A 27,245-nucleotide genomic window follows, 5' to 3' on the forward strand; every position below is an offset into this window, starting at 1 on the left:
AGTTAGCATCATTTTTCTGGGTACAGAATTGGGTTTATCTGCAGAAATGAGGCTGTAAGAGGACTCAACGACAAGGCAGGAGTCAAGTCCAGAATTCAAAACAAACAAATCTGGAGGGTAAGGTGGGCAAACAAGGCAGGAACTCAATTATGAAGGTATCACTGCCCATTAAAATATTTTTGGCTAATTGAAATTGTTCTTAACTTCTCAAACACTTTTTGTCCTTAAACCATCAGATGTTAGGCCCCCTAGAAGGCCTGACAGGAGAGACAATATTCTTGGATCACAGTGGCAGTAATAAGTATAGTACTATATGTTGTGATGAAATTAATCCTGAGCCAGAAATAGCTTAACATTGGAAGATTTTCACCACTGAGCTTTTCAGCATTTCAACATTTCAGTATTTCAACCTGACTTTGGAGTACTTCATTTCAACAGATTAACACACCTGACATAAATGTGTAGCCCCCAACAGGTCTTTAATGTTTGCATGGGTGGAGTTTTCCAAGTAAATGAGATGAGAAAAATCTTAAGATTTTTACATGATGACTTAGTTTATGCCTTCTTATCCTTATTCCTATGACAGAGGGTTTTACTCTCCAATTCTTATTTTCAGTTCTATTTTTTCTTGTATGTGTAAAGATGAAATAACACATTTACTTTCCGTAAGCAAATGAAACCTAATTGCCACCTCCCCAATTAGACACTTTAGAAGCGGACTCACTTCTTTTTTATGTAAAAAAACACCAGAAAGGAGAAAGAGTGATTTATTGGACTACTTTAAATGTTTCATATGAGTTAATTAATACAGTGTATAAAATAGATGGATTGAACTTGTACTACCATGAAATGGTATAGTCTATATTTTAAAGTAGATGTAAGATTTTCAATACCTAATTTCAAAATAATATGCTAGTAAAAATATATGGGTTCATTTATTGTATTAAACTATAATATACTAAGTGACACTCAAAGTTAGGCCTGACATATGCTTAGATTTCAGTTCAGCTAGTATGTATTGAACTCCTATGAAATGTTAATCTCTGAGCTGATGCTTTCACATCTATTGCCCTATGTAATACAGTATAATGCAATTACAAGTTAAACAGCTGACCTTTTTATATTTGTAAAATACTTTAGCTTACATGGAAAAATGAAAAAAATAGGAGGCCTCCAGAGAAAATGTAGATGCATATGATGAATATTAACATTGAATCCAAGTGTTAATGTTTAATTTTCTTATTTTCATTATTTAAAATAAAAAGTAATGAGGAGATGGGTACAACGAGTTAAAATTCTGCATGTCTTTAATGAAACAGTAGCAACACATTATTAAAGCAAAGTATGAAAATAATGTGGTATGAGAGATGTTACCAGTTATTAACAGCATGTTTTAACATTACTGAAGTGAGTAAAATCAACCTTAATTTTCTGTGAAGTATTTTAACATTAATGAGAATTGACAAGTATGGAGCCTTTGGAAATAAACACTTAAGAAATGAACTCTCAGGTCATGTTTATAAAATACATGTGTCTATATGTTTCTACTACTTCTTAAGTCAATACTGGAAAATATTTCATTAATGTTAAACAAGATATTAATCCATAGGTTGAGAGAGACCCTGTAAACTGAATAAAAGGTAATTTCTACATGGATCCTCATGGGTAGAAATATATACATATATTCCTTCAGTTACAGGGAACATTCTTCACAAGAGTTTAATACTTATGTTTGATTAGTTACTCTTTTTCACTCCCTTATCACACATCCAGAAGTTTACTCTACACTCTACTTTTCATTTCTTTCAGAAATTAAACATTCTTTTTTAAAAAAATAAATTTATTTTATTCATTTGTTTTTGGCTGCATTGGGTCTTCATTGCTGTGTGCGGGCTTTCTCTATTTGTGGTGAGCAGGGGCTACTCATCGTTGCGGTGCACGGGCTTCTCATTGTGGTGGCTTTTCTTGTTGTGGAGCACGGCCTCTAGGCATGTGGGCTTCAGTAGTTGTGGCATGCAGGCTCAGTAGTTGTGGCTCATGGGCTCTAGAGCACAGGCTCAGTAGTTGTGGTGCATGGGCTTAGTTGCTTGCGGCATGTGGGATCTTCTTGGACCAGGGCTCGAACCTGCGACCCCTGCATTGACAGGTGGATTGGTAAACTCTGCGCCACCAGGGAAGCCCAGAAATTAAGCAGTCTTGAGTTATTTATGCTATTGAGAACTCTTTGATGATTCAGAGTCTCTTTCCCACCATTTTGTCTTCTACTCTTTATTCAACGGTATCTTTTTTTGTTAATCATAACATTTTTGAATTGTATTTTATTCTTACAGATTGTATAGAGACTATATTTGTAAAAATACAGAGGTGGCTGCATTTATTTATTTAGGTTTTTTTTTACTGAATTATACTTGATTTACAAAGTTACATTAGTTTCATGTGTACACAATGGTGATTCAACATTTTTATAGATAATACTCCTTCTAAAGTTATAACAAAATAATGGCTACATATCCCTGTGTTGTATACTATATCCTTGTTTCTGATCTATTTTATTAAGTGAACATGCTATGTTTTTTTAAAAAAATTTTAAACATCTTTATTGGCCTATAATTGCTTTACAATGGAGTGCTACTTTCTGCTTTTTTTTTTTTACATCTTTATTGGAGTATAATTGCTTTACAATGGTGTGTTAGTTTCTGCTTTATAACAGAGTGAATCAGTTATACATATACATATGTTCCCATATCTCTTCCCTCTTGCGTCTCCCTCCCTCCCACCCTCCCTATCCCAACCGTCTAGGTGGTCACAAAGCACTGAGCTGATCTCCCTGTGCTATGCGGCTGCTTCCCACTACCTATCTTTTTTACGTTTGGTAGTCTATATATGTCCATGCCACTCTCCCACTTTGTCAAAGCTTATGCTTCCCCCTCCCCATATCCTCAAGTCCATTCTCTACTAGGTCTATGCCTTTATTCCTGTCTTACCCCTAGGTTCTTCATGACATTTTTTTTCTTAAATTACATATATATGTGTAGCATACGGTATTTGTCTTTCTGTTTCTGACTTACTTCACTCTGTATGACAGACTCTAGGTCCAGCCACCTCATTACAAATAGCTCAATTTCATTTCTTTTCATGGCTAAGTAATATTCCATTGTATATATGTGCCACATCTTCTTTATCTATTCATCTGTAGAAGGACACTTAGGTTGTTTCCATCTCCTGGCTATTGTAAATAGAGCTGCAATGAACATTTTGGTACATGACTCTTCTTGAATTATAGTTTTCTCAGGGTATATGCCCAGTAGTGGGACTACTGGGTCATATGGTAGAGCTATTTGTAGTATTTTAAGGAACCTGCATGCTGTTCTCCATAGTGGCTGTACCAATTCACATTCCCACCAGCAATACAAGAGTGTTCCGTTTTCTCCACAGCCACTCCAGCATTTATTGTTTCTAGATGTTTTGATTATGGCCATTCTGACTGGTGTGAGATCATGTCTCATTGTAGTTTTGATTTGCATTTCTCTAATGATTAATGATGTTGAGCATTCTTTCATGTGTTTGTTGGCAGTCTGTATATCTTCTTTGGAGAAATGTCTATTTAGGTCTTCTGCCCATTTTTGGATTGGGTTTTTTTTTTTGTTGTTGTTATTGAGCTGCATGAGCTGGTGGTAAATTTTGGAGATTAACCCTTTGTCAGTTGCTTCATTTGCAAATATTTTCTCCCATTCTGAGGGTTGTCTTTTTGTCTTGTTTATGGTTTTCTTTGCTGTGCAAAAGCTTTGCAGTTTCATTAGGTCCCATTTGATTATTTTTGTTTTTATTTCCATTCTCTAGGAGGTGGGTCAAAAAGTATCTTGCTGTGATTTATGTCATAGAGTGTTCTGCCTATGTTTTCCTCTAAGAGTTTGATAGTTTCTGGCCTTACATTTAGGTCTTTAATCCATGTTGAGCTTATTTTTGTGTATGGTGTTAGGGAGTGATCTAATCTCATACTTTTACATGTCCCTGTCCAGTTTTCCCAGCACCACTTATTGAAAAGGCTGTCCTTTCTCCACTGTACATTCCTGCCTCCTTTATCAAAGATAAGGTGACCATATGTGCATGGGTTTATCTATGGGCTTTCTATCCTGTTCTGTTGATCTATCTTTCTGTTTTTGTGCCAGTACCATACTGTCTTGATTACTGTAGCTTTGTAGCATAGCCTGAAGTCAGGGAGCCTGATTCCTCCAGCTCCGTTTCTCGTTCTCAAGATTGCTTTGGCTATTCGGGGTCTTTTGTGTTTCCATACAAATTGTGAAATTTTTTGTTCTAGTTCTGTGAAAAATGACATTGGTAGTTTGATAGGGATTGCAATGAATCTGTAGATTGCTTTGGGTACAATAGTAATTTTCACAATGTGGATTCATCCTATTCAACACCATGGTATATCTCTCCATCTCTTTGTACCATCTTTAATTTCTTTCATCAGTGCCTTATAGTTTTCTGCATACAGGACTTTTGTCGCCTTAGGTAGGTTTATTCCTAGATATTTTATTTTTTTGTTGCAATGGTAAATGGGAGTGTTTCCTTAATTTCTCTTTCAGATTTTTCATCATTAGTGTATAGGAATGCCAGAGATTTCTGTGCATTAATTTTGTATCCTGCAACTTTACCAAATTCATTGATTAGCTCTAGTAGTTTTCTGGTAGCATCTTTAGGATTCTCTATGTATAGTATCATGTCATCTGCAAGCAGTGACAGCTTTACTTCTTCTTTTCGGATTTGGATTCCTTTTATTTCCCTTTCTTCTCTGATTGCTATGGCTAAAATTTCCAAAACTATGTTGAATAAGAGTGGTGAGAGTGGGCAACCTTGTCTTGTTCCTGATCTCAGTGGAAATGGTTTCAGTTTTTCACCATTGAGGACAATGTTGGCTGTGGGTTTGTCATATATGGCTTTTATTATGTTGAGGAAAGTTCCCTCTATGCCTACTTTCTGGAGGGTTTTTATCATCTTTCTCTGCATCTATTGAGATGACCATATGGTTTTTCTCCTTCCATTTGTTAATATGGTGTATCACGTTCATTGATTTGCGTATATTGAAGAATCCTTGCATTCCTGGAATAAACCCCACTTGATCATGCTGTATGATCCTTTTAATGTGCTACTGCATTCTGTTTGCTAGTATTTTGTTGAGGATTTTTGCATCTATGTTCATCAGGGATATTGGCCTGTAGTTTTCTTTCTTTGTGACATCGTTGTCTAGTTTGGTATCAGGGTGATGGTGGCCTCATAGAATGAGTTTGGGAGTGTTCCTTCCTCTGCTATATTTTGGAAGAGTTTGAGAAGGATATGTGTTAGCTCTTCTCTAAATGTTTGATAGAATTCGCCTGTGAAGCCATCTGATCCTGGGCTTTTGTTGTTGGAAGATTTTTAATCAATCACAGTTTGAATTTCAGTGCTTGTGATTGGCCTGTTCATATTTTCTATTTCTTCCTGATTCATTCTTGGCACATTGTGCATTTCTAAGAATTTGTCCATTTTTCCAGGTTGTCCATTTTATTGGCATAGAGTTGCTTGTAGTAATCTCTCATGATCTTTTGTATTTCTGCAGTGTCAGTTGTTACTTCTCCTTTTTCATTTCTAATTCTGTTGATTTGAGTCTTCTCCCTTTTTTTCTTGATGAGTCTGGCTAATGGTTTATCAATTTTGTTTATCTCCTCAAAGAATCAACTTTTAGTTTTATTGATCTTTGCTATTGTTTCCTTCATTTCTTTTTCATTTATTTCTGATCTGATTTTTATGATTTCTTTCCTTCTGCAAACTTTGGGGGCTTTTTGTTCTTCTTTCTCTAATTGCTTTAGGTGCAAGGTCAGGTTGTTTACTTGAGATTTTTTTTAATTTTTTAAAAACTTAAAAATACCTTTAAAAAAGGTATTTTTAAATTTCCTCTTTGATTTCTTCAGTGATCACTTCGTTATTAAGTAGTGTATTGTTTAGCCTCCATATGTTTGTATTTTTTACAGATCTTTTCCTGTAATTGATATCTAATCTCATAGCGTTGTGGTTGGAAAAGATACGTGGTACAATTTCAATTTTCTTAAATTTACCAAGGCTTGATTTGTGACCCAAGATATGGTCTATCCTGGAGAATGTTCCATGAGCACTTGAGAAAAATTTGTATTCTGTTGTTTTTGGATGGAATGTTCTTTAAATATCAATTAAGTCCATCTTGTTTAATGTATCATTTAAAGCTTGTGGGGACTTCCGGGTAAGATGGCGGAGGAGTAAGACGCGGAGATCACCTTCCTCCCCACGGATACACCAGAAATACAGCTACACGTGGAACAACTCCTACAGAACACCTACTGAACGCTGGCAGAAGACCCCAGACCTCCCAAAAGGCAAGAAACTCCCCACATACCTGGGTAGGGCAAAGCGGAGAGATTTCCGCACAGAGGATCAGTGCCGAGTGGCACTCACCAGCCCGAGAGGCTTGTCTGCTCGCCCGCCGGGGCGGGCGGCGCTGGAAGCTGAGGCTCGGGCTTCGGTCAGAGCGCAGGGAGAGGACTGGGGCTGGCGGCGAGAACTCAGCCTGAAGGGGGCTAATGTGCCACAGCTAGCCGGAAAGGAGTCCGGGAAAACTCTGGAGCTGCCGAAGAGGCAAGAGACTTTTTCTTCCCTCTTGGTTTCCTGGTGCGTGAGGAGAGGGGATTAAGAGCGCTGCTTAAAGGGGCTCCACAGACGGGCGCGAGTCACGACTGAAAGCGCGGAGCCCAGTGACGGGCGTGGGACTCTGGGGCTGCTGCTGCTGCCGCCAAGAAGCCTGTGTGTGAGCGCAGGTCACTGTCCACACCGCCCTTCCGGGAGCCTGTGCAGCCCGCCACTGCCGGGGTCCCGGGATCCAGGGGCGGCTTCCCTGGGAGAACGCACGGCGCGCCTCGGGCTGGTGCAACGTCACGCCGACCTCTGCCGCTGCAGGCTCGCCCCGCACTAGGTGCCCCTCCCTCCTGCCCAGCCTGAGTGAGCCAGTGTCCCCGAAGAGGCTGCTCCTTTAACCCTGTTCTGTCTGAGCGAAGAACAGACGCCCTCCGGCGACCTACACACAGAGGCGGGGCCAAATCCAAAGCTGAGACCCAGGAGCTGTGAGAACAAAGAAGAGAAAGGGAAACCTCTCCCAGCAGCCTCAGAAGCAGCGGATTAAAGCTCCATAATCAACTTGATGTACCCTGCATCTGTAGAATACATGAATAGAAAACAAATCATCCCAAATTGAGGAGCCAGGAGTCAGTGCTGTGCCTCTGAGGTGGGAGAGCCAACCTCAGGACACTGGTCCACAAGAGACCTCCCAGCTCCACATAATATCAAATGGCGAAAATCTTCCAGAGATCTCCATCTCAACACCAGCACCCAGCTTCACTCAACGACCAGCAAGCTACAGTGCTGGACACCCTATGCCAAACAACTAGAAAGACAGGAACACAAAGCCACCCATTAGCAGAGAGGTGGCCTAAAATCATAAAAAGTCCGCAGACACCCCAAAACACACCACCAAACGTGGACCTGCCCACCAGAAAGACAAGATCCAGCCTCATCCACCAGAACACAGGCACTAGTCCCCTCCACCAGGAAGCCTACACAACCCACTAAAACAACCTTAGCCACTGGGGACAGACACCAAAAACAACGGGAACTACGAACCTGCAGCCTGCAAAAAGGAGACCCCAAACACAGTAATATAAGCAAAATGAGAAGACAGAAAAACACACAGCAGGAGAAGGAGCAAGATAAAAACCCACCAGACCTAAAAAATGAAGAGGTAATAGGCAGTCTACCTGAAAAAGAATTCAGAATAATGATGGTAAAGATGATACAAGATTCTATTGCCCAGATCCAAAATCTTGGAAATAGAATAGACAAAATGCAAGAAACAGTTAACAAGGACCTAGAAGAACTAAAGATGAATCAAGCTTCGATTAAAAACACAATAAATGAAATAAAAAATACTCTAGATGGGATCAATAGCAGAATAACTGAGGCAGAAGAACGGATAAGTGACGTGGAAGATAAAATAGTGGAAATAACTGCTGCAGAGCAAAATAAAGAAAAAAGAATGAAAAGAACAGAGGACAGTCTCAGAGACCTCTGGGACAACATTAAATGCACCAACATTCAAATTATAGGGGTTCCAGAAGAAGAAGAGAAAAAGGGACTGAGAAAATATTTGAAGAGATTATAGTTGAAAACTTCCCTAATATGGGAAAGGAAATAGTTAATCAAGTCCAGGAGGCACAGAGAGTCCCATAAAGAATAAATCCAAGGAGAAATACGCCAAGACACATATTAATCAAACTGTCAAAAATTAAACACAGGGCTTCCCTGGTGGCGCAGTGGTTGAGAGTCCACCTGCCGATGCAGGGGACACGGGTCCGTGCCCCGGTCCGGGAGGATCCCACATGCCGTGGAGCGGCTGGGCCCGTGAGCCATGGCCGCTGGGCCTGTGCGTCCGGAGCCTGTGCTCCGCAATGGGAGAGGCTGCAACAGTGAGAGGCCGGCGTAATGCAAAAAAAAAAAAAAAAAAAAAAAAAAAAAATTAAACACAAAGAAATCATATTAAAAGCAGCAAGGCAAAAACAACAAGTAACACACAAGGGAATCCCCATCAGGATAACAGCTGATCTCTCAGCAGAAACTCTACAAGCCAGAAGGGACTGGCAGGACATAATTAAAGTGATGAAGGAGAAAAACCTGCAACCAAGACTACTCTACCCAGCAAGGATCTCATTCAGATTTGATGGAGAAATTAAAACCTTTAAGACAAGCAAAAGCTGAGAGAGTTCAGCACCACCAAACCAGCTTTACACCAAATGCTAAAGGATCTTCTCTAGGCAAGAAAAACAACAGAAGGAAAATACCTACAATAACGAACCCAAAACAATTAAGAAAATGGGAATAGGAACATACATATCAATAATTACCTTAAATGTAAATGGACTAAATGCTCCCACCAAAAGACACAGATTGGCTGAATGGATACAAAAACAAGACCCATATATATGCTGTCTACAAGAGACCCACTTCAGACCTAGAGACACATACAGACTGAAAGTAAGGGGATGGAAAAAGATATTCCATGCAAATGGAAACCAAAAGAAAGCTGGAGTAGCAATTCTCATATCAGACAAAATAGACTTTAAAATAAAGACTACTAGAAGAGACAAAGAAGGACACTACATAATGATCAAGGGATCGATCCAAGAAGAAGATATAACAATTGTAAATATTTATGCACCAAACATAGGAGCACCTCAATACATAAGGCAAATACTAACAGCCATAAAAGGAGAAATCGACAGTAACACAATCATAGTAGGGGACTTTAACACCCCACTTTCACCAATGGACAGATCATCCAAAATGAAAATAAATAAGGAAACACAAGCTTTAAATGATACATTAAACAAGATGGACTTAATTGATATTTATAGGACATTCCATCCAAAAACAACAGAATACACATTTTTCTCAAGTGCTCATGGAACATTCTCCAGGATAGATCATATCTTGGGTCACAAATCAAGCCTTGGTAAATTTAAGAAAATTGAAATTGTATCAAGTATCTTTACCGACCACAATGCTATGAGACTAGATATCAATTACAGGAAAAGAGCTGTAAAAAATACAAACACATGGAGGCTAAATAATACACTACTTAATAACGAAGTGATCACTGAAGAAATCAAAGAGGAAATTAAAAAATACCTAGAAACAAATAACAATGGAGACACGACGACCCAAAACCTATGGGATGCAGCAAAAGCAGTTCTAACAGGGAAGTTTATAGCAATACAATCCCACCTTAAGAAACAGGAAACATCTCGAATAAACAACCTAACCTTACACCTAAAGCAATTAGAGAAAGAAGAACAAAAACATCCCAAAGTTAGGAGAAGGAAAGAAATCATAAAAATGAGATCAGAAATAAATGAAAAAGAAATGAAGGAAACGATAGCAAAGATCAATAACACTAAAAGCTGGTTCTTTGAGAAGATAAACAAAATTGATAAACCATTAGCCAGACTCATCAAGAAAAAAAGGGAGAAGACTCAAATCAATAGAATTAGAAATGAAAAAGGAGAAGTAACAACTGACACTGCAGAAATACAAAAGATCATGAGAGATTACTACAAGCAACTCTATGCCAATAAAATGGACAACCTGGAAGAAATGGACAAATTCTTAGAAATGCACAACCTGCCAAGACTGAATCAGGAAGAAATAGAAAATATGAAAAGACCAATCACAAGCACTGAAATTGAAACTGTGATAAAAAATCTTCCATCAAACAAAAGCCCAGGACCAGATGGCTTCACAGGCGAATTCTATCAAGCATTTAGAGAAGAGCTAACACCTATCCTTCTCAAACTCTTCCAAAATATAGCAGAGGGAGGAACACTACCAAACTCATTCTACGAGGCCACCATCACCTTGATACCAAAACCAGACAAGGATGTCACAAAGAAAGAGAACTACAGGCCAATATCACTGATGAATATAGATGCAAAAATCCTCAACAAAATACTAGCAAACAGAATCCAACAGCACATTAAAAGGATCATACACCATGATCAAGTGGGGTTTATTCCAGGAATGCAAGGATTCTTCAATATACGCAAATCAATCAACGTGATACACCATATTAACAAATTGAAGGAGAAAAACCATATGATCATCTCAATAGATGCAGAGAAAGCTTTCGACAAAATTCAACACCTATTTATGATAAGAACCCTGCAGAAAGTAGGGATAGAGGGAACTTTCCTCAACATAATAAAGGCCATATATGACAAACCCACAGCCAGCATCGTCCCCAATGGTGAAAAACTGAAACCATTTCCACTAAGATCAGGAACAAGACAAGGTTGCCCACTCTCACCACTCTTATTCAACCTAGTGTTGGAAGTTTTAGCTGCGGCAATCAGAGAAGAAAAGGAAATAAAAGGAATCCAAATCGGAAAAGAAGAAGTAAAGCTGTCACTGTTTGCAGATGACATGATACTATACATAGAGAATCCTAAAGATGCTACCAGAAAACTACTAGAGCTAATCAATGAATTTGGTAAAGTTGCAGGATACAAAATTAATGCACAGAAATCTCTGGCATTCCTATAAACTAATGATGAAAAATCTGAAAGTGAAATCAAGGAAACACTCCCATTTACCATTGCAACAAAAAAATAAAATATCTAGGAATAAACCTACCTAAGGAGACAAAAGACCTGTATGCAGAAAATTATAAGACACTGATGAAAGAAATTAAAAGATGATACAAATAGATGGAGAGATGTACCATGTTCTTGGATTGGAAGAATCAACATTGTGAAAATGACTCTACTACCCAAAGCAATCTACAGATTCAATGCAATCCCTATCAAACTACCAATGGCATTTTTCACAGAACTAGAGCAAAAAATTTCACAATTTGTATGGAAACACAAAAGACCCCGAATAGCCAAAGCAATCTTGAGGACGAAAAATGGACCTGGAGGAATTAGGCTCCCTGACTTCAGACTATACTACAAAGCTACAGTAATCAAGACAGTATGGTACTGGCACAAAAACAGAAAGATAGATCAACAGAACAGGATAGAAAGCCCAGAGATAAACCCACGGACATATGGTCACCTTATCTTTGATAAAGGAGGCAGGAATGTACAGTGGAGAATGGACAGTCTCTTCAATAAGTGGTGCTGGGAAAACTGGATAGGGACATGTAAAAGTATGAGATTAGATCACTCCCTAACACCATACACAAAAATAAGCTCAAAATGGATTAAAGACCTAAATGTAAGGCCAGACACTATCAAACTCTTAGAGGAAAACATAGGCAGAACACTCTATGACATAAATCACAGCAAGACCCTTTTTGACCCACCTCCTAGAGAAATGGAAATAAAGACAAAAATAAACACATGGGACCTAATGAAACTTAAAAGCTTTTGCACAGCAAAGGAAACCATAAAGAAGACCAAAAGACAACCCTCAGAATGGGAGAAAATATTTGCAAATGAAACAACTGACAAAGGCTTAATCTCCAAAATTTATAAGCAGCTCATGCAGCTCAATAACAACAAAAAAAAACAGCCCAATCCAAAAATGGGCAGAAGACCTAAATAGACATTTCTCCACAGAAGATATACAGACTGTCAACAAACACATGAAAGGATGCTCAACATCTTTACTCATTAGAGAAATGCAAATCAAAACTACAATGAGATATCATCTCACACCAGTCAGAATGGCCATCATCAAAAAATCTAGAAACAATAAATGCTGGAGAGGGTGTGGAAAAAAGGGAACACTCTTGCACTGCTGGTGGGAATGTGAATTGGTACAGCCACTATGGAGAACGGTATGGAGGTTCCTTAAAAAACTACAAATAGAACTACCATATGACCCAGCAATCCCACTACTGGGCATATACCCTGAGAAAACCATAATTCAAAAAGAGACATGTACCAAAATGTTCATAGCAGCCCTATTTACAATAGCCCAGAGATGGAAACAACCTAAGTGTCCATCATCGGATGAATGGGTAAAGAAGATGTGGCACATATATACAATGGAATATTACTCAGCCATAAAAAGAAATGAAATTGAGCTATTTGTAATGAGGTGGATGGACCTAGAGTCTGTCATACAGAGTGAAGTAAGTCAGAAAGAGAAAGACAAATACTGTATGCTGACACATATATATGGAATTTAAGAAAAAAAAATGTCATGAACAACATAGGGGTAAGACAGGAATAAAGACACAGACCTACTAGAGAATGGACTTGAGGATATGGGGAGGGGGAAGGGTAAGCTGTGACAAAGTGAAAGAGTGGCATGGACATATATACACTACCAAACGTAAGGTAGATAGCTAGTGGGAAGCAGCCGCATAGCACATGGAGATCAGCTCGGTGCTTTGTGACCGCCTGGATGGGTGGGATAGGGAGGGTGGGAGGGAGACGCAAAAGGGAGGGGATATGGGAACATATGTATATGTATAACTGATTAAATTTGTTATAAAGCAAAATAAAAAAAAATTAATCCCTGTAAAAAAAAAAAAAAAAAAAAAAAGCTTGTGTTTCCTTATTTATTTTCATTTTGGATGATCTGTCCATTGGTGAAAGTGGGGTGTTAAAGTCCCCTACTAGGATTGTGTTACTGTCGATTTCCCTTTTTATGGCTGTTAGTATTTGCCTTATGTATTGAGGTGCTCCTATGTTGGGTGCATAAATATTTACAATTGTTATATCTTCTTTTTGGATCGATCCCTTGATCATTATGTAGTGTCCTTCTTTGTCTCTTCTAGTAGTCTTTATTTTAAAGTCTATTTTGTCTGATATGAGAATTGCTACTCCAGCTTTCTTTTCATTTCCATTTGTATGGAATATCTTTTCCCATCCCCTTACTTTCAGTCTGTATGTGTCTCTAGGTCTGAAGTGGGTCTCTTGTAGACAGCATATATATGAGTCTTATTTTTGTATCCATTCAGCCAATCTGTGTCTTTTGGTGGGAGCATTTAGTCCATTTACATTTAAGGTAATTATTGATATGTATGTTCCTATTCCCATTTTCTTAATTGTTTTGGGTTCGTTATTGTAGGTATTTTCCTTCTGTTGTTTTTCTTGCCTAGAGAAGATCCTTTAGCATTTGGTGTAAAGCTGGTTTGGTGGTGCTGAACTCTCTCAGCTTTTGCTTGTCTTAAAGGTTTTAATTTCTCCATCAAATCTGAATGAGATCCTTGCTGGGTAGAGTAGTCTTGGTTGCAGGTTTTTCTCCTTCATCACTTTAAATATGTCCTGCCAGTCCCTTCTGGCTTGCAGAGTTTCTGCTGTAAGATCAGCTGTTAACCTTATGGGGATTCCCTTGTGTGTTATTTGTTGTTTTTCCCTTGCTGCTTTTAGTATGTTTTCTTTGTGTTTAATTTTTGACAGTTTGATTAATATGTGTCTTGGCGTATTTCTCCTTGGATTTATTCTGTATGGGACTCTCTGTGCCTCCTGGACTTGATTAACTATTTCTTTTCCCGTATTAGGGAAGTTTTCAACTATAATCTCTTCAAATATTTTCTCAGTCCCTTTCTTTTTCTCTTCTTCTTCTGGAACCCCTATAATTCGAATGTTGGTGCATTTAATGTTGTTCCAGAGGTCTCTGAGACTGTCCTCAGTTCTTTTCATTCTTTTTTCTTTATTCTGCTCTGCAGCAGTTATTTCCACTATTTTATCTTCCACATCACTTATCCGTTCTTCTGCCTCAGTTATTCTGCTATTGATGCCATCTAGAGAATTTTTTTGTTTTTTTTTTCCGGTACGTGGGCCTGTCACTGTTGTGGCCTCTCCCGTTGCAGGGCACAGGCTCCGGACGTGCAGGCTCAGTGGCCATGGCTCACGGGCCTAGCCGCTCCGTGGCATGTGGGATCTTCCCAGACCGGGGCACGAACCTGTGTCCCCTGCATCAGCAGGAGGACTCTCAACCACTGTGCCACCAGGGAAGCCCCCATCTAGAGTATTTTAAATTTCATTTATTCTGTTGCTCATCATTGCTTGATTCATCTTTAGTTCTTCTAGGTCCTTGTTAAATGTTTCTTGCATTTTGTCTATTCTATTTCCAAGATTTTGGATCATCTTTACTATCATTATTCTGAATTCTTTTTCAGGTAGACTGCCTATTTCCTCTTCATTTGTTAGGTCTAGTGGGTTTTTATCTTGCTCCTTCATCTGCTGTGTGTTTTTCTGTCTTCTCATTTTGCTTATCTTACTGTGTTTGTAGTCTCCTTTTTGCAGGTGCACATTCTTAGTTCCCATTGTTTTTGGTGTGTGTTCCCAGTGGCTAAGGTTGGTTCAGTGGGTTGTGTAGAATTCCTGGTGGAGGGGACTAGTGCCTGTGTTCTGGTGGATGAGGCTGGATCTTGTCTTTCTGGTGGACAGGTCCACGTCTGGTGGTGTGTTTTTGGGTGTCTGTGGACTTATTATGATTTTAGGCAGCCTCTCTGCTAATGGGTGGGGTTGTGTTCCTGTCTTGCTAGTTGTTTGGCATAGGGTGTCCTGCACTGTAACTTGCTGGTCGTTGAGTGAAGCTGGGTGCTGGTGTTGAGATGGAGATCTCTGGGAGATTTTAGCCATTTGATATTATGTGGAGCTGAGAGGTCTCTTGTGGACCAGTGTCCTGAAGTTGGCTCTCCCACCTCAGAGGCACAGCAGTGACTCCTGGCTGCAGCCCCAAGAGCCTTTCATCCACACGGTTCAGAATAAAAGGGAGAAAAAGTAGAAAGAAAGAATTAGTAGAAGTAGAAAGAAAGAAAGAAAGAAGGAAAGAAAGGGAGGGAGGAAGGAGGGAAGATAGGAAAAAAGAAAGAGAGAAGATAGAGTAAAATAGAATAAAGTATGATAAAACATAATAAAGTTATTAAAATTAAAAAGTATTAAGAAAAAAATTTTAAAAATAAAAACAAAAACAACAACAAAAAGACGGGCGGATAGAACCCTGGGACAAATGGTGGAAGCAAAGCTATACAGACAAAATCTCACACAGAAGCATACACATACACACTCACAAAAAGAGGAAAAGGGGAAAAAAATCATAAATCTTGTTCTCAAAGTCCACCTCCTCAATTTGGGATGATTTGTTGTCTATTCATGTATTCCACAGATGCAGGGTTCATCAAGTTGATTGTGGAGCTTTAATCCGCTGCTTCTGAGGCTGCTGGGAGAGATTTCCCTTTCTCTTCTTTCTTCTCACAGCTCCCGGGTCTCAGCTTTGGATTTGGCCCCGCCTCTGCGTGTAGATCGCCAGAGGGCGTCTGTTCTTCGCTCAGACAGGACGGGGTTAAAGGAGCAGCTGCTTCGGGGACTCTGGCTCACTCAGGCCGGGGGTAGGGAGGGGTACGGAGTGCGGGGCGGGGCGAGCCTGCGGCGGCAGAGGCCGGCGAGACGTTGCACCAGCGCGAGGCGCGCCGTGCGTTCTCCCAGGGAAGCCATCCCTGGATCCCGGGACCCTGGCAGTGGCGGGCTGCACAGGCTCCCCGGAAAGGGGCCGTGGATAGTGACCTGCGCTCGCACACAGGTCTCTTGGCGGTGGGAGCAGCAGCAGCCCCAGTGTCCCACGCCCGTCTCTGGGGTCCGCCCTTTTAGCCGCGGCTCGCGCCCGTCTCTGGGGCTCCTTTAAGCAGCGCTCTTAATCCCCTCTCCTCACGCACCAGGAAACAAAGAGGCAAGAAAAAGTCTCTTGCCTCTTCGGCAGGTCCAGACTTCTTCCCGGACTCCCTCCCGGCCAGCCGTGGCGCACTAACCCCTTCAGGCTGTGTTCACGCCGCCAAATAGTCCTCTCCCTGCGCTCCGACCGAAGCCCGAGCCTCAGCTCCCAGCCCCGCCCGCCCCGGCGGCCGAGCAGACAAGCCTCTTGGGCTGGTGAGTGCCGGTCGGCACCGATCCTCTGTGCGCGATTCTCCCCGCTTTGCCCTCCGCACCCCTGTTGCTGTGCTCTCCTCCGCTACTCCGAAGCTTTCCCCCTCCGCCACCCGCAGTCTCTGCCCGCAAAGGGGCTTCCTAGTGTGTGGAAACCTTTCCTCCTTCACGGCTCCCTCCCACTGGTGCAGGCCCCGTCCCTATCATTTTGTCTCTGTTTATTCTTTTTTCTTTTGCCCTACCCAGGTACGTGGGGAGTTTCTTGCCTTTTGGGAGGTCTGAGGTCTTCTGCCAGTGTTCAGTAGGTGTTCTGTAGGAGTTGTTCCACGTGTAGATGAATTTCTGGTATATCTGTGAGGAGGAAGGTGATCTCCGCGTCTTACTCTTCCGCCATCTTCCTATTTCCCCCTGCTAAAGCAATCTTGAGAAAAAAGAATAAAGAGAGTATACAGAATAAAGAGAGTATACAGCACACTATACTACATACTATACACACAATACTGTATACTGTACAGCACACAATACTATACAGCACACAATACTATTCTAGTATCTAATACCTTAAAAAAAGGCAGAAAAGTGGTTACTTTTTAAAAATGATATGATAAATAGTTCTAAGGAAGAAAGAATTCTGAATTGAAAATGAACTGCTTTTCCTCTATTCATTTTCAAATGAGATGAGAATTAAAAGGATATGAAAAAGTTTGAATTTTCTGCTCACAAGATTACTGTTAGATTTTGGTTTGTAAAACTAGAAAAGTTTATTTCATTGATGGCTGTGCTCAAGAGCTACGGTAAATCAGAGAAAGGTGATTTTTACATATTCATAGAGCTAATGATATTTACAAACACGTCTAGAAGAAATTTCTGTGTGAATTAGTTACTGTTAGTCTGTCCCAGGGCCATAGTCTATACCAATGTTTTTCAAATTGCATGTCACAAGCTATTTTTCGGTCCTGAAATAAATTTAATGGGAAGTGACTAGGACTTCTAAATGAAATAGTATACCATGTAACAGAAAATATCAGAGTGCATTTTTTATACTAAGAGTAAATACTGGTTTGTGAAACTTTTGATTACATATATATGAATATGTGACTGTGTTGGGATATATATTTCTCAATATGGGCAATGTTTTAAATTTGGGGGGAACGTTGCCCATATTGAGAAACATATATCCCAACACAATACTATTTACTGAACTCAATCATCTTATAAACATTTACCCAACAGTGTAGTAAGGGTGAATTGTATTGAAAGGCAATGTAATATATTTATGTGTTCTCTCCCTATACAGTGCTAAAATTTGTTCCTAGGTGAGTAAATACATATGGAAATTAGGGTGCATTAATATATTTGATGTTCACCAATTCTAAAGATAGTAACAGTTCAAAATGAAGTGAAAATGTATCTTATTGCTCTATTACTGCATAGACTGGCACCCAGTGCCATAAGTCCCTCTGCATTCCCATCATCACACCTCATATTTACTTGCTCTTGGTAATAAGGGGGAAGGGAAATATTCTGCTACAAAGTCTTGAATAATATTGAAGTGATCTTTTGAGCTATAGCCAAAGTAGAGGAATTTCAGTATATGTATTAACATTAATCTGTATCTTGGAAATTTTCAGCTGAAAATATGGAACATCCAGAGAGTATTTAAAGAGGATAATATGAAACTACAAAATGAGTCACTTACATTGAGTTATATTCATATTCTAGCTTCTAGTTCTTTTTCTTTTAAAGAAAAATTAAAATTAGGTCACTTTGCTTGTAACCTGCATAGTAATTAAATAATCAGCTGTTTCCTATTTAGATTCCATTTCTACTTCTGCTGCAAAATTTCATTTTCTCTCAATATCTCAACATTAGCGATTCAACAGAATTATCTTTTGTACGTGGAGAGTATACATGCTTTATATAAATAAGGGGAAAAACATTTTGTATAAGCTGAAAATTATTTCAGGTCCTTGAAATCAAAATCAAATATTTATTGTATGGGGGAAACATCTTCATGTATTCTATATAAGCTTTCCATTTTGCAGTTGTTTTCAGAGACTGCCATTTTGAGTTATATTGGAATAGTGTTCCTTCTGACCTTTGAACAAGGATGCATGACTTAGTTTTTGGCATTCTTCCTAACAACACCCCAGAGGGCAGAGTTGTATTCTAGTGTGGCATATATTTGAAAATGTCTTGTACAGAGGGTAAATTTGATTTGTAAATGTATCAAGAACAGATTCAAAATAGGCTGAAACTTGCATTTATCTGGTTCAGGAAAATTATAAAAGTCTCAACTTTAGTTTTTCTATTGCTATTATTGGTTAAGCCAACAGATTTTCTTAAACTTTGCCAAACAGAAGAGCAATGGGTTCTGAAATCTATCTTCATTTTAATTTTTTCTCTCATTTTCTCTCATTTATAGTATAAGTTTATCTAACTCTGATTTCAAAGGCTTTACCCTGACTTGTGTCAGTACAAGTTGTCAGAAAGACAACAGGACTATAGGCTATAAAACATGTCCTTCTGCTGCATATTGTGCTGCATTTGAAGCATATGAGAGCTGATCTTTTTAGGCTGAAATATGTCTATACTTCTGCAGTTGAAAGTACTGATTTGTCGAACATGGAGGACAAATCTTTATTAAGATTATGTTCAGGAATTAAAAAGCTTTCAAAGAAGAAACAAAAACCTTTTACTTTTCTAATAGTAATAAACTAGAATAGGCTTAGAAATAGATCTTGAAAGGTTTCATTCAACTTTAGTCTACCTTTTCATTTTTCCTTTTGTACTCGGTATTCACTTTTAAGGTAATTTTTACCTGGGTGTTCACAGATAAAAGTTGTAAATAATTTGTGTTTCACTTCATTCAGTATTTCATATTTTGTCCATTCCTGCATGGTCAAAATGGATTATGCTCACACCTCCCCCATTATTTTATTGAGTACCAAATCACTGAGTATACTATTTTGAGTTATGTGTACAGTGTTCAGAAGACAAAGCCTATGCCCAGCCCTTCTAAATAGGTAAAAAAATTTATAGAAACTGAATGAAGGTTTAATGGACATGATTGTAATTTACAGTTTAGTTTGAATAAAATGCATTATACTGAAACAAAGTCATTAGAGTTTTAGTTTACCTAGTAATTGATACTAATTGCTTTCAAGAGATTAGTTCCCCCCAACCCCATTTATAATGGCAATGGAATTATTTCTCCCTGACATAGCATTAATGATTTTCATATTTTCCTTGTATAGTTCAAAATGTCATCTTGTTAACAAGAATTCTTTATCAGAGATAAAAATACATGTTACTAAATTGACAGGATAACTGTTTGTTTTCTAGTTTTCATCTCACTAACAAATGATGCCAACTGGAACGTTTGACTGCCTTCAATTTCATGGAAAATCAAATGACATTCCTTCTCTGAATGTGTGGTCAAATTAATCTTAGTCTTTTGTAAACTAACATTTGATAATCAAATAGAATAGTCATGTACAAGTAGGTTTATGTTACTGAATTAAACCCCTAAATTATTAGATCACATTAAAGTTTATTTGCTGAAATTAAGAGAATCTATGTACTATCATTTAATCTTATTTCTCTCTATTCTACAGAGAAATGATGAAGAGGCAGTTGTGGATAGAGGTGGAACTCGTTCTATTCTCAAAACACACTTTGAAAAAGAAGATTTAGAAGGTAAGACTATTTTGGTGGGGGGGATACCTATTGGTGTTTCAAAGAGAAATGTGAAGTTTGTTGCAATGTGGAGAACTGCAAAAGTTGATATCAGAGTAATAATGGTGGTGGTGGTGGGGTGGATATGACTGTTTTGGTGTACTCTGGAGTGCCAATAGTCAGTCCTGCAAACAATGAGAAGCATTAATTCATTCAACAGACGTTTACTGAACCTCTCCTATATTCCTGTACTGTGTTGTGTGCCAGTCTTTCAATAATCCTTCCTTCAAGGAATTACAATTAATTGGGGAATGAAAAGAAAAAAATTATGACAGACCAGCATATTGGGTGTTATGTGACAGTGGAGGACAGGAGGGGCATCTAATTCACCCTATGTTGTCAGAGTAGGCTGTCACTGGAAGGGAGTTAAGGACAATTGGTATTCTAGTTTTACTGAGATATATATGAGAGAGGGCTGGAGGCATCATTTGTGTGTGTTCTCTTCAGTAGGAAGAAGGTCAGATAATTCAACAGGGAGGTAGTATGGTCTAGCAGCTGGTAAAGTATAGAGGCTCTGAAACCACACTGTACTGGATTCAAATATCACTTCTGTCCCTTATTTGTTATGGAAGCTTTAGCTAATTAGTTAACTTCTCTGCACCTGTTTTCTCTGTTGTTAAAATAAGGATAACAGTGGAATATATTTCCTAAATTTTTATGAGAAATAAGGGAGAAATACTTAGAATAGTACCTGGCCTAAGAGTTACATATGTATTGACAATTATTATTCCACTGCAATTTAATGTATACACGCCATTAGTTCATTTTAATTTTTAACAAGAAATTATTACTAGTGAGATACAAGGTATGTGGTGTTTTTCATCTTTTTGTTGAAAAGTGAAACCCAAATCATCTTAAGTAAAACTAATCAGAGATAGCTCCTAATAATCTACAGCAGCTGAAAAGTAAGTGTTCATTCCCCTTAAGAATTGTAGCCACTTAAATTATGGTTAAATTCATTATTATTGGGTCTTATATTTAGTTACAACAATTAAATAGCAGAAGAGTTAACATACTATTTAGAGACAACTTTCAACAACTATACCCACTCTGTGTTTGACATTTTGCTTGATGCACAGAAAGCACCCAAGGTCTGGAAAGGTTATACTTACTGGGCAGGCAGAGTATTTACATGCTATTCATATTCATTACACAAATTGAAGGAAGCAGAAACTTGAAAAATCTAACCCAGTAATGTCTAATAGAAAGCGAATTTTTCTTTAGATTTGAAAAGCAGCATAGTTACTGTTCTACTTATGTCATACCATGACTTAAGCTATGATTATATTCACTAAACTCACACAAGAAAACCTAATAAATCAAGAATTTAGTGTAAAAATATACTCAATTCCAGTGAAACATCATCTTGGATTTAAAGATTGTGATTGATAATCCACACACAGATAATGAGCAGTTAACAGTAATTTATAAATAATTACAGTAAAATACTAAACGGTCCCTTTGAATGGAAAATACATAATACAAAAATAAGATTTAATAAAGTTACTTTAATTGTTGTATCAACATGTATTACATACGTTTCTTTTTACTGGGAATACACATAACAGTGTACAATGCTTCTTAGAACAGATTTCTGGTTGGCAAAACACAGTTGGATAAATCAGATTTTGTTCTGTTTGCTGATGTCTATAGTGGGTATTTTAATCCCAGAAGTGAATAACTGTGACTTAGTCACTGGTGATTGAAGTTAACATCATAGAATGCAAAGACAACATTTTAGAATTTTGAAAGAAAATAAGAACCTTATTTATGTTGACTTTCTTAATATTTGTCCTGCTCCCAGATCATATTAAGTAGATAAACATTCTAGCATTTGAGGATGCCGTGGAGGATTCTGTTGTGATACATACAAAGAATTAATGGATCTGTTAGTGGTTCCCAGATTGATTACCCTGAATCGGAAATGAGGGGCAATGAGGTGGATGTCATGGTTCAGGAAAAAATCAACTGGTAGCATATGATATAATATAACATGGGTAAGTGGGAGAGCACCAGAGAGAAAGGTGGCATTACTGAGGATAAGGGTGGTGGTAGCTTCTCCTTCTGTGTAATTAAAGAAAAAGACCAGGGCACCACTGTTTTTTTTTTCTTTCATAATTTCCAAAACTTGAAAGCAACCAAGATGTCCTTTAATGGATAAATAAACTATGTGGTATGCCAATACAATGGAATATTATTCAGTGATAAAAAGAATTGAACTATTGACATTTCTCTAAGGAAGATATACAAATGGACAGCACTGTCATGAAAAGATATTCAACATCACCAACTATTAAGGAAATGCAAATCAAATCTGTAATGAGATATCACTTCGAACCCATTAGGATGGTTACTATTTAAAAAAAAAACCAGAAAATAACAAGTGTTGGTGAAGATGTGAAGAAATTGGAACCCTTGTGCCCTACTGGTGAGAAAGTAAAATAGTGCAACTGTTATGGAAAGCAGTGTGGAAGTTCCTCAAGAAATTAAAAATAAAATTACCATAAGGTACCACTTTTTAAGAGCTTCTTTAGTAACAGATAAAATATACCAATAGATATTTATTTTAAATGAACTAGAATTTGGAATTGCTACCCCAGAAATTACCTTCAGCTAAAGGGAGCTGCCTCTCCTGTGGCATCTGAATTCAATAAGTTATCAGAGAAGGAGTATAAAGGCCCAGAGTCTTGCCTCAATTTGGTATAATTCTGAAAGGCTGTCTCAGCTTCAGAGCCTCCTGTGGAGTCAACTGAGACCTTTATTGCAAATGTACCATAATTCAACTTCTTCTACCAAATGCTGCAGCCCACATTTCCTCACAGGTGTTACTGCTGATAGCTCTCTTCAACAAACCCCCTGAACACAAATTTCTGTCTCAGTGTCTGTTTCCTGAGGAATCTGAACCACTCATTGATCATTTTCCTGTTCCCTGAACCATGCCAATAGACCTACTTGGTAATTGATAGGACCATCACATTGGTTTCTTAGCCTGTGGGATTAAGAACTATTATAGTGGGTGAGAAGGCTCTGAAAGTACTTGCCTTGGCGATGATATTAAATGAAAATCAGTATTGTATATGACAGGAAATAGCAGAGATTAGTGCCATCTTTAAAGATCTAAAGTATGTCCCAGTCTGGCCACTACAGAAACTCGTCAAAGTCTAGACAATGGTGGTGGACTACTGCAAACTCGGCCAAGTGGCAGCATCAATTGCAGCTACTGTTTCAGATGTAGAATCTTTTTAGAGCAGGTTAACATGACCACAGGTACATGGTATGCAGCTGTTGATTTGGCAAATGCATTTTTTTTCTATTACTACCAAGAAGGTGTACCAGAAGTAAACGTTCTCTTGGTCTTATGGTCTTGCTCCGCGGCTGTGTTAACTCTCCTACCCTGTATTATAATAGATTCCAAAAGGGATTTGGACTGAGTGGGTGTTCTTCAGAGCATCATTTTTGTTCACTGTGTTGGCCAAATGAACATGAAGTGGCAAGTATGCAGAAGCCTTGATAAGACAGATGCATTCCAGAGTCTGCTTCTCAGTGAATTTGACTAAAGGATAACATTATAGAGTGTGCACACTGCACTGAGCCTGAAACTCCAGGGTGGATGATGGATAGGTGGGGTCAGTTTCCACATGGGCCTAATAAAAATAACCAAGTGCCTCTTCAGCTCTTTTTTTAAAAATTTTTTATTGAGCAGAGTTCCCTGTGCTATACAGTAGGTCCTTGTTGATTATCCATTTAAAATATAGTAGTGTGTACATGTCAATCCCAAACTCCCTTATCACTTATATGTGGGGAATCTAAAAAAATGATACAAATGAACTTATTTATAAAACAGAAACAGACTCACAGACTTAGGGAATGAATTTATGGTTACCAGGGCGAAGGGTGGGGGGCAGGGATAGTTAGGGAGTTCAGTTATACTTAAACACCTCCATTCTCTCTTCATTGTTCAGCCGTGTCCAGCTTTTCTCAGAATGGATGCCTGAACTTTTAAAAAATTTAATCAATATTTTATTTTTTCAGATATGACGTTGTTATATTTTCTGCAGGCATAAGAGCAAATTAATAAGTTGCTAAAAATAGTATGTCATTAATAATCAGATGATAACAAAGAGAAGAAAATTCAATAGCTGAAGATGATATGCTATTATTTTAGCCATTTTGACTGAACGGGTCGATTTCCAGTCAAGGCAATTCTGTCAAACAACTGGATTGCTTTTTTAAAAAAATTAAAATAAATTCTTTTGTGGTAAAAAATTCATAACAAAATTTATCATCACAGCCAATTCTAAGTGTACAGTTCAATAGTGTTAAATATATTTACAATGTTGTGTAAGCAGTGTCAGAACTTTTTCATCTTGGAAAAAAACTGAAACTCTATAACAGCAACTCCCCATTTCCTTCTCCCTCTGGCAAACACCATTCTACCTTCTGTTTCTATGAATTTGACTATGCTAGATACCTCACAGAAGTGAAATCATGCAGTGTTTGTCCTTTTGTGACTCACTTATTTCACTTAGCATAATGTCATGAAGGTGTATCCATGCTGTAGTGTTAGAAATTACTTTCCTTTTTAAGGCTGAATGATATCCATTGTACGTATATACTACATTTTGTTTATCCATTCATCTATTGATGGACATGATTGCTTCCATCTTTTGGCTATTATGAAATAGTGCTGTGCTGTTTGGCTAGTGCTGTTATGAGCATGAGTGTGCAAATATTGCTTCAAGACCCTGCTTTCAATTCTTTTGAGTGTATACCCATAAGTGGGATTGCTGGATCATAGGGTCATTCTATTTTTAATTTTTAGAGAAACTGCCATACTGTTTTTCATAGAAGATGCACAATTTTACATTCCTACCAACACTGCTCAAGGGTTCCAATTTCTTCACATCCTCACTAACACTTGCAGTTTTCCAGGTTTTCTTGATAGTAGCCATCCTAATGGGTGTCAGGTTTTGATTTGCATTTTCCTAATAATTAGTGATATTGAACATTTTCTCATATGCATGTTGGCCATTTGTGTATCATCTTTGGAGAAATGTCTATTCAAGTCCTTTGTCATTGTTTAACTGGATTTTTTTATGTGTTGTTCAGTTGTAGGAGTTCTTTATGTATTCTAGATATTAACTCCTTATCAGGTATATGTGATTTGCAAATATTTTCTCCCATTCTGTAGGTTGCCTTTTTGCTCTGTTGACTGTGGTGTTTGATATGCAGAAAATTTTAATTTTTTGATACAGTCCAATTTGTCTAGTTTTACTTTTGTTGCCTAAGCTTTTGGTGTTATTTCCAGGAAATCTTTGCCAAATCCAATGTCATAAAGCTTTTCCCTATTTTTCTTTCTCATTTATAGTTTTGGGTCTTACATTTAGGTCTTTGACCCATTTTGAGTTAATTTCTGTATATGGTGTAGAATGCCTGATATTTTATCCTTCATATTCCTTTGTTGTCTAACTTTACACTTGTTATAGCTTGCATTACTCCTTACAGGTTAAATTTTCCACCAAATCACTGATATATAAAGAACTTCTTTAGTGAGAGAGAGACTGTTTGTTTTGCATGCTTTTAGCACATATTTCTAAAATAATACCTGCTATTTTTCTTCAGTCTGAGAACATGGAAGATGCAATAAAACCTCAAGAATATTATTAAAAATTTTGTGTTCAAAACCTTTTTGTTGCTCCATACCAAATTGGTGCCTTCTCATCTTCTCCACAAAGAATAGAATGTCCATTCTGCCCATCCATTAGCGTTACCTGATCCCTCCTGGCAGAATAATTATCTTCCTCCTCCAGATCTCTCTTTCTGAATTTACATCATTTCTTATATTATTATTATTATGTATATATTTCTTATCATTCTTATTTGATTATAAGCTTGTTGAGGGACAAATCTTTGTCTTATATGTATTTGCATTCTACCATGGTATCGGTCCAGCAGTTTTTCTTAAACTAGATAGGTACTAAAAAATGTGTTGCATTGAATCTCATTTATATATAATTCAATAATATATCACTAATCATGTAAGAAGTTAAGTTTATATACTGTAATTATGTGCATAATTAACACTCATCAAATATTGAATTAGCTTTCAAATATTTAACATGTAAATACAGGAGTTTTTAATTATGTTGCACTGTACTAAGATAAATAACTCTAGTTACATTTTAATCTGATGTTCAGGAATTCATAAATTTAAAACTTTAATGGAAAAGTTAAACTAATATTTAAATCTTGGCTATGAATTAAATTAAAAAGACATTTTCTTTATTCTGTATTGCTTTTAGCAGAGAGTAAAATACTTTTAAGTCAGGAATTTAATAGAGAGAATTATACCTCTGTCTTGATATTTTTGCTCATTTTATTTGAGATAAAAAATTTTGGTTTACTAGTTTATTTCTTTTGGGGACCACTTAATATATCATGGACCTAAAGTCCAGAGATACTGTAAGTAAAATACCTAGCACAAAGCTATCATATAACATAATTTTATTAATGATAATACCCTCCCACTTTCTTCATTTCACCCAATGCATTCCTGAGCTCTTAAGGTTACTAAAATGCTTTTCTGATCATAATCATTGTAATGTCAAAAGTGTTTTTCACTAAAAAACAGAAGATAGTAAGTGCTGATCCTATAATTATGATGCACTATTTTGAAACCAAAGTAGAAAATAATTTGAAAAAATAAAGAAAAAGCCAAAAATTAGGCTTAGATCTTTTTTTTTCTGATCTTTTATCTCCAAAAATTGCCATTAGAAGGAAAAAATGAATTCTGCTGAGAGAAACAAAAGTTGGCTTCACAGAGACAGAGATGGGCTTAGAAGGATGAATGAGAGTTCTGAAGGCAAAGAAGGAAGGATCCATTATATTCTGGGAATGGCAAATATGGTGTGGCTAACACATTGGGATTGTGTGCATGGGGGTAAAGAGTGACTAGAGATGAAGTTTAAACATTTGCATGAAGTAGGGCAAATAATGGAGAATGAATTAATTTTTGAAGTTACTCAGTGAGGTAAGTACTATTATCATCTCCATCTTACAGATAAGGAA

General features: G+C 37.8%; 1 protein-coding gene across 10 annotated transcripts in view; it reads left to right on the forward strand.

Moving 5' to 3' along the window:
* The window catches only part of SLC4A10 (solute carrier family 4 member 10), a gene marked incomplete at both ends in the record, with an annotated part of 305,510 nt that overhangs the window by 106,514 nt on the left and 171,751 nt on the right, over nt 1–27,245 (forward strand). For all 10 annotated transcript variants that reach the window (XM_079709598.1, XM_079709601.1, XM_079709599.1 and 7 more), the window contains one exon: nt 20,057–20,138. In XM_079709598.1, the coding sequence (XP_079565724.1) occupies nt 20,057–20,138 (82 nt within the window). The remainder of the gene's footprint in view (nt 1–20,056; nt 20,139–27,245) is intronic.

This window comes from Hyperoodon ampullatus (genome assembly GCF_949752795.1).
Source record: "Hyperoodon ampullatus genome assembly, chromosome: 8".
Classification (NCBI taxonomy): domain Eukaryota; kingdom Metazoa; phylum Chordata; class Mammalia; order Artiodactyla; family Ziphiidae; genus Hyperoodon; species Hyperoodon ampullatus.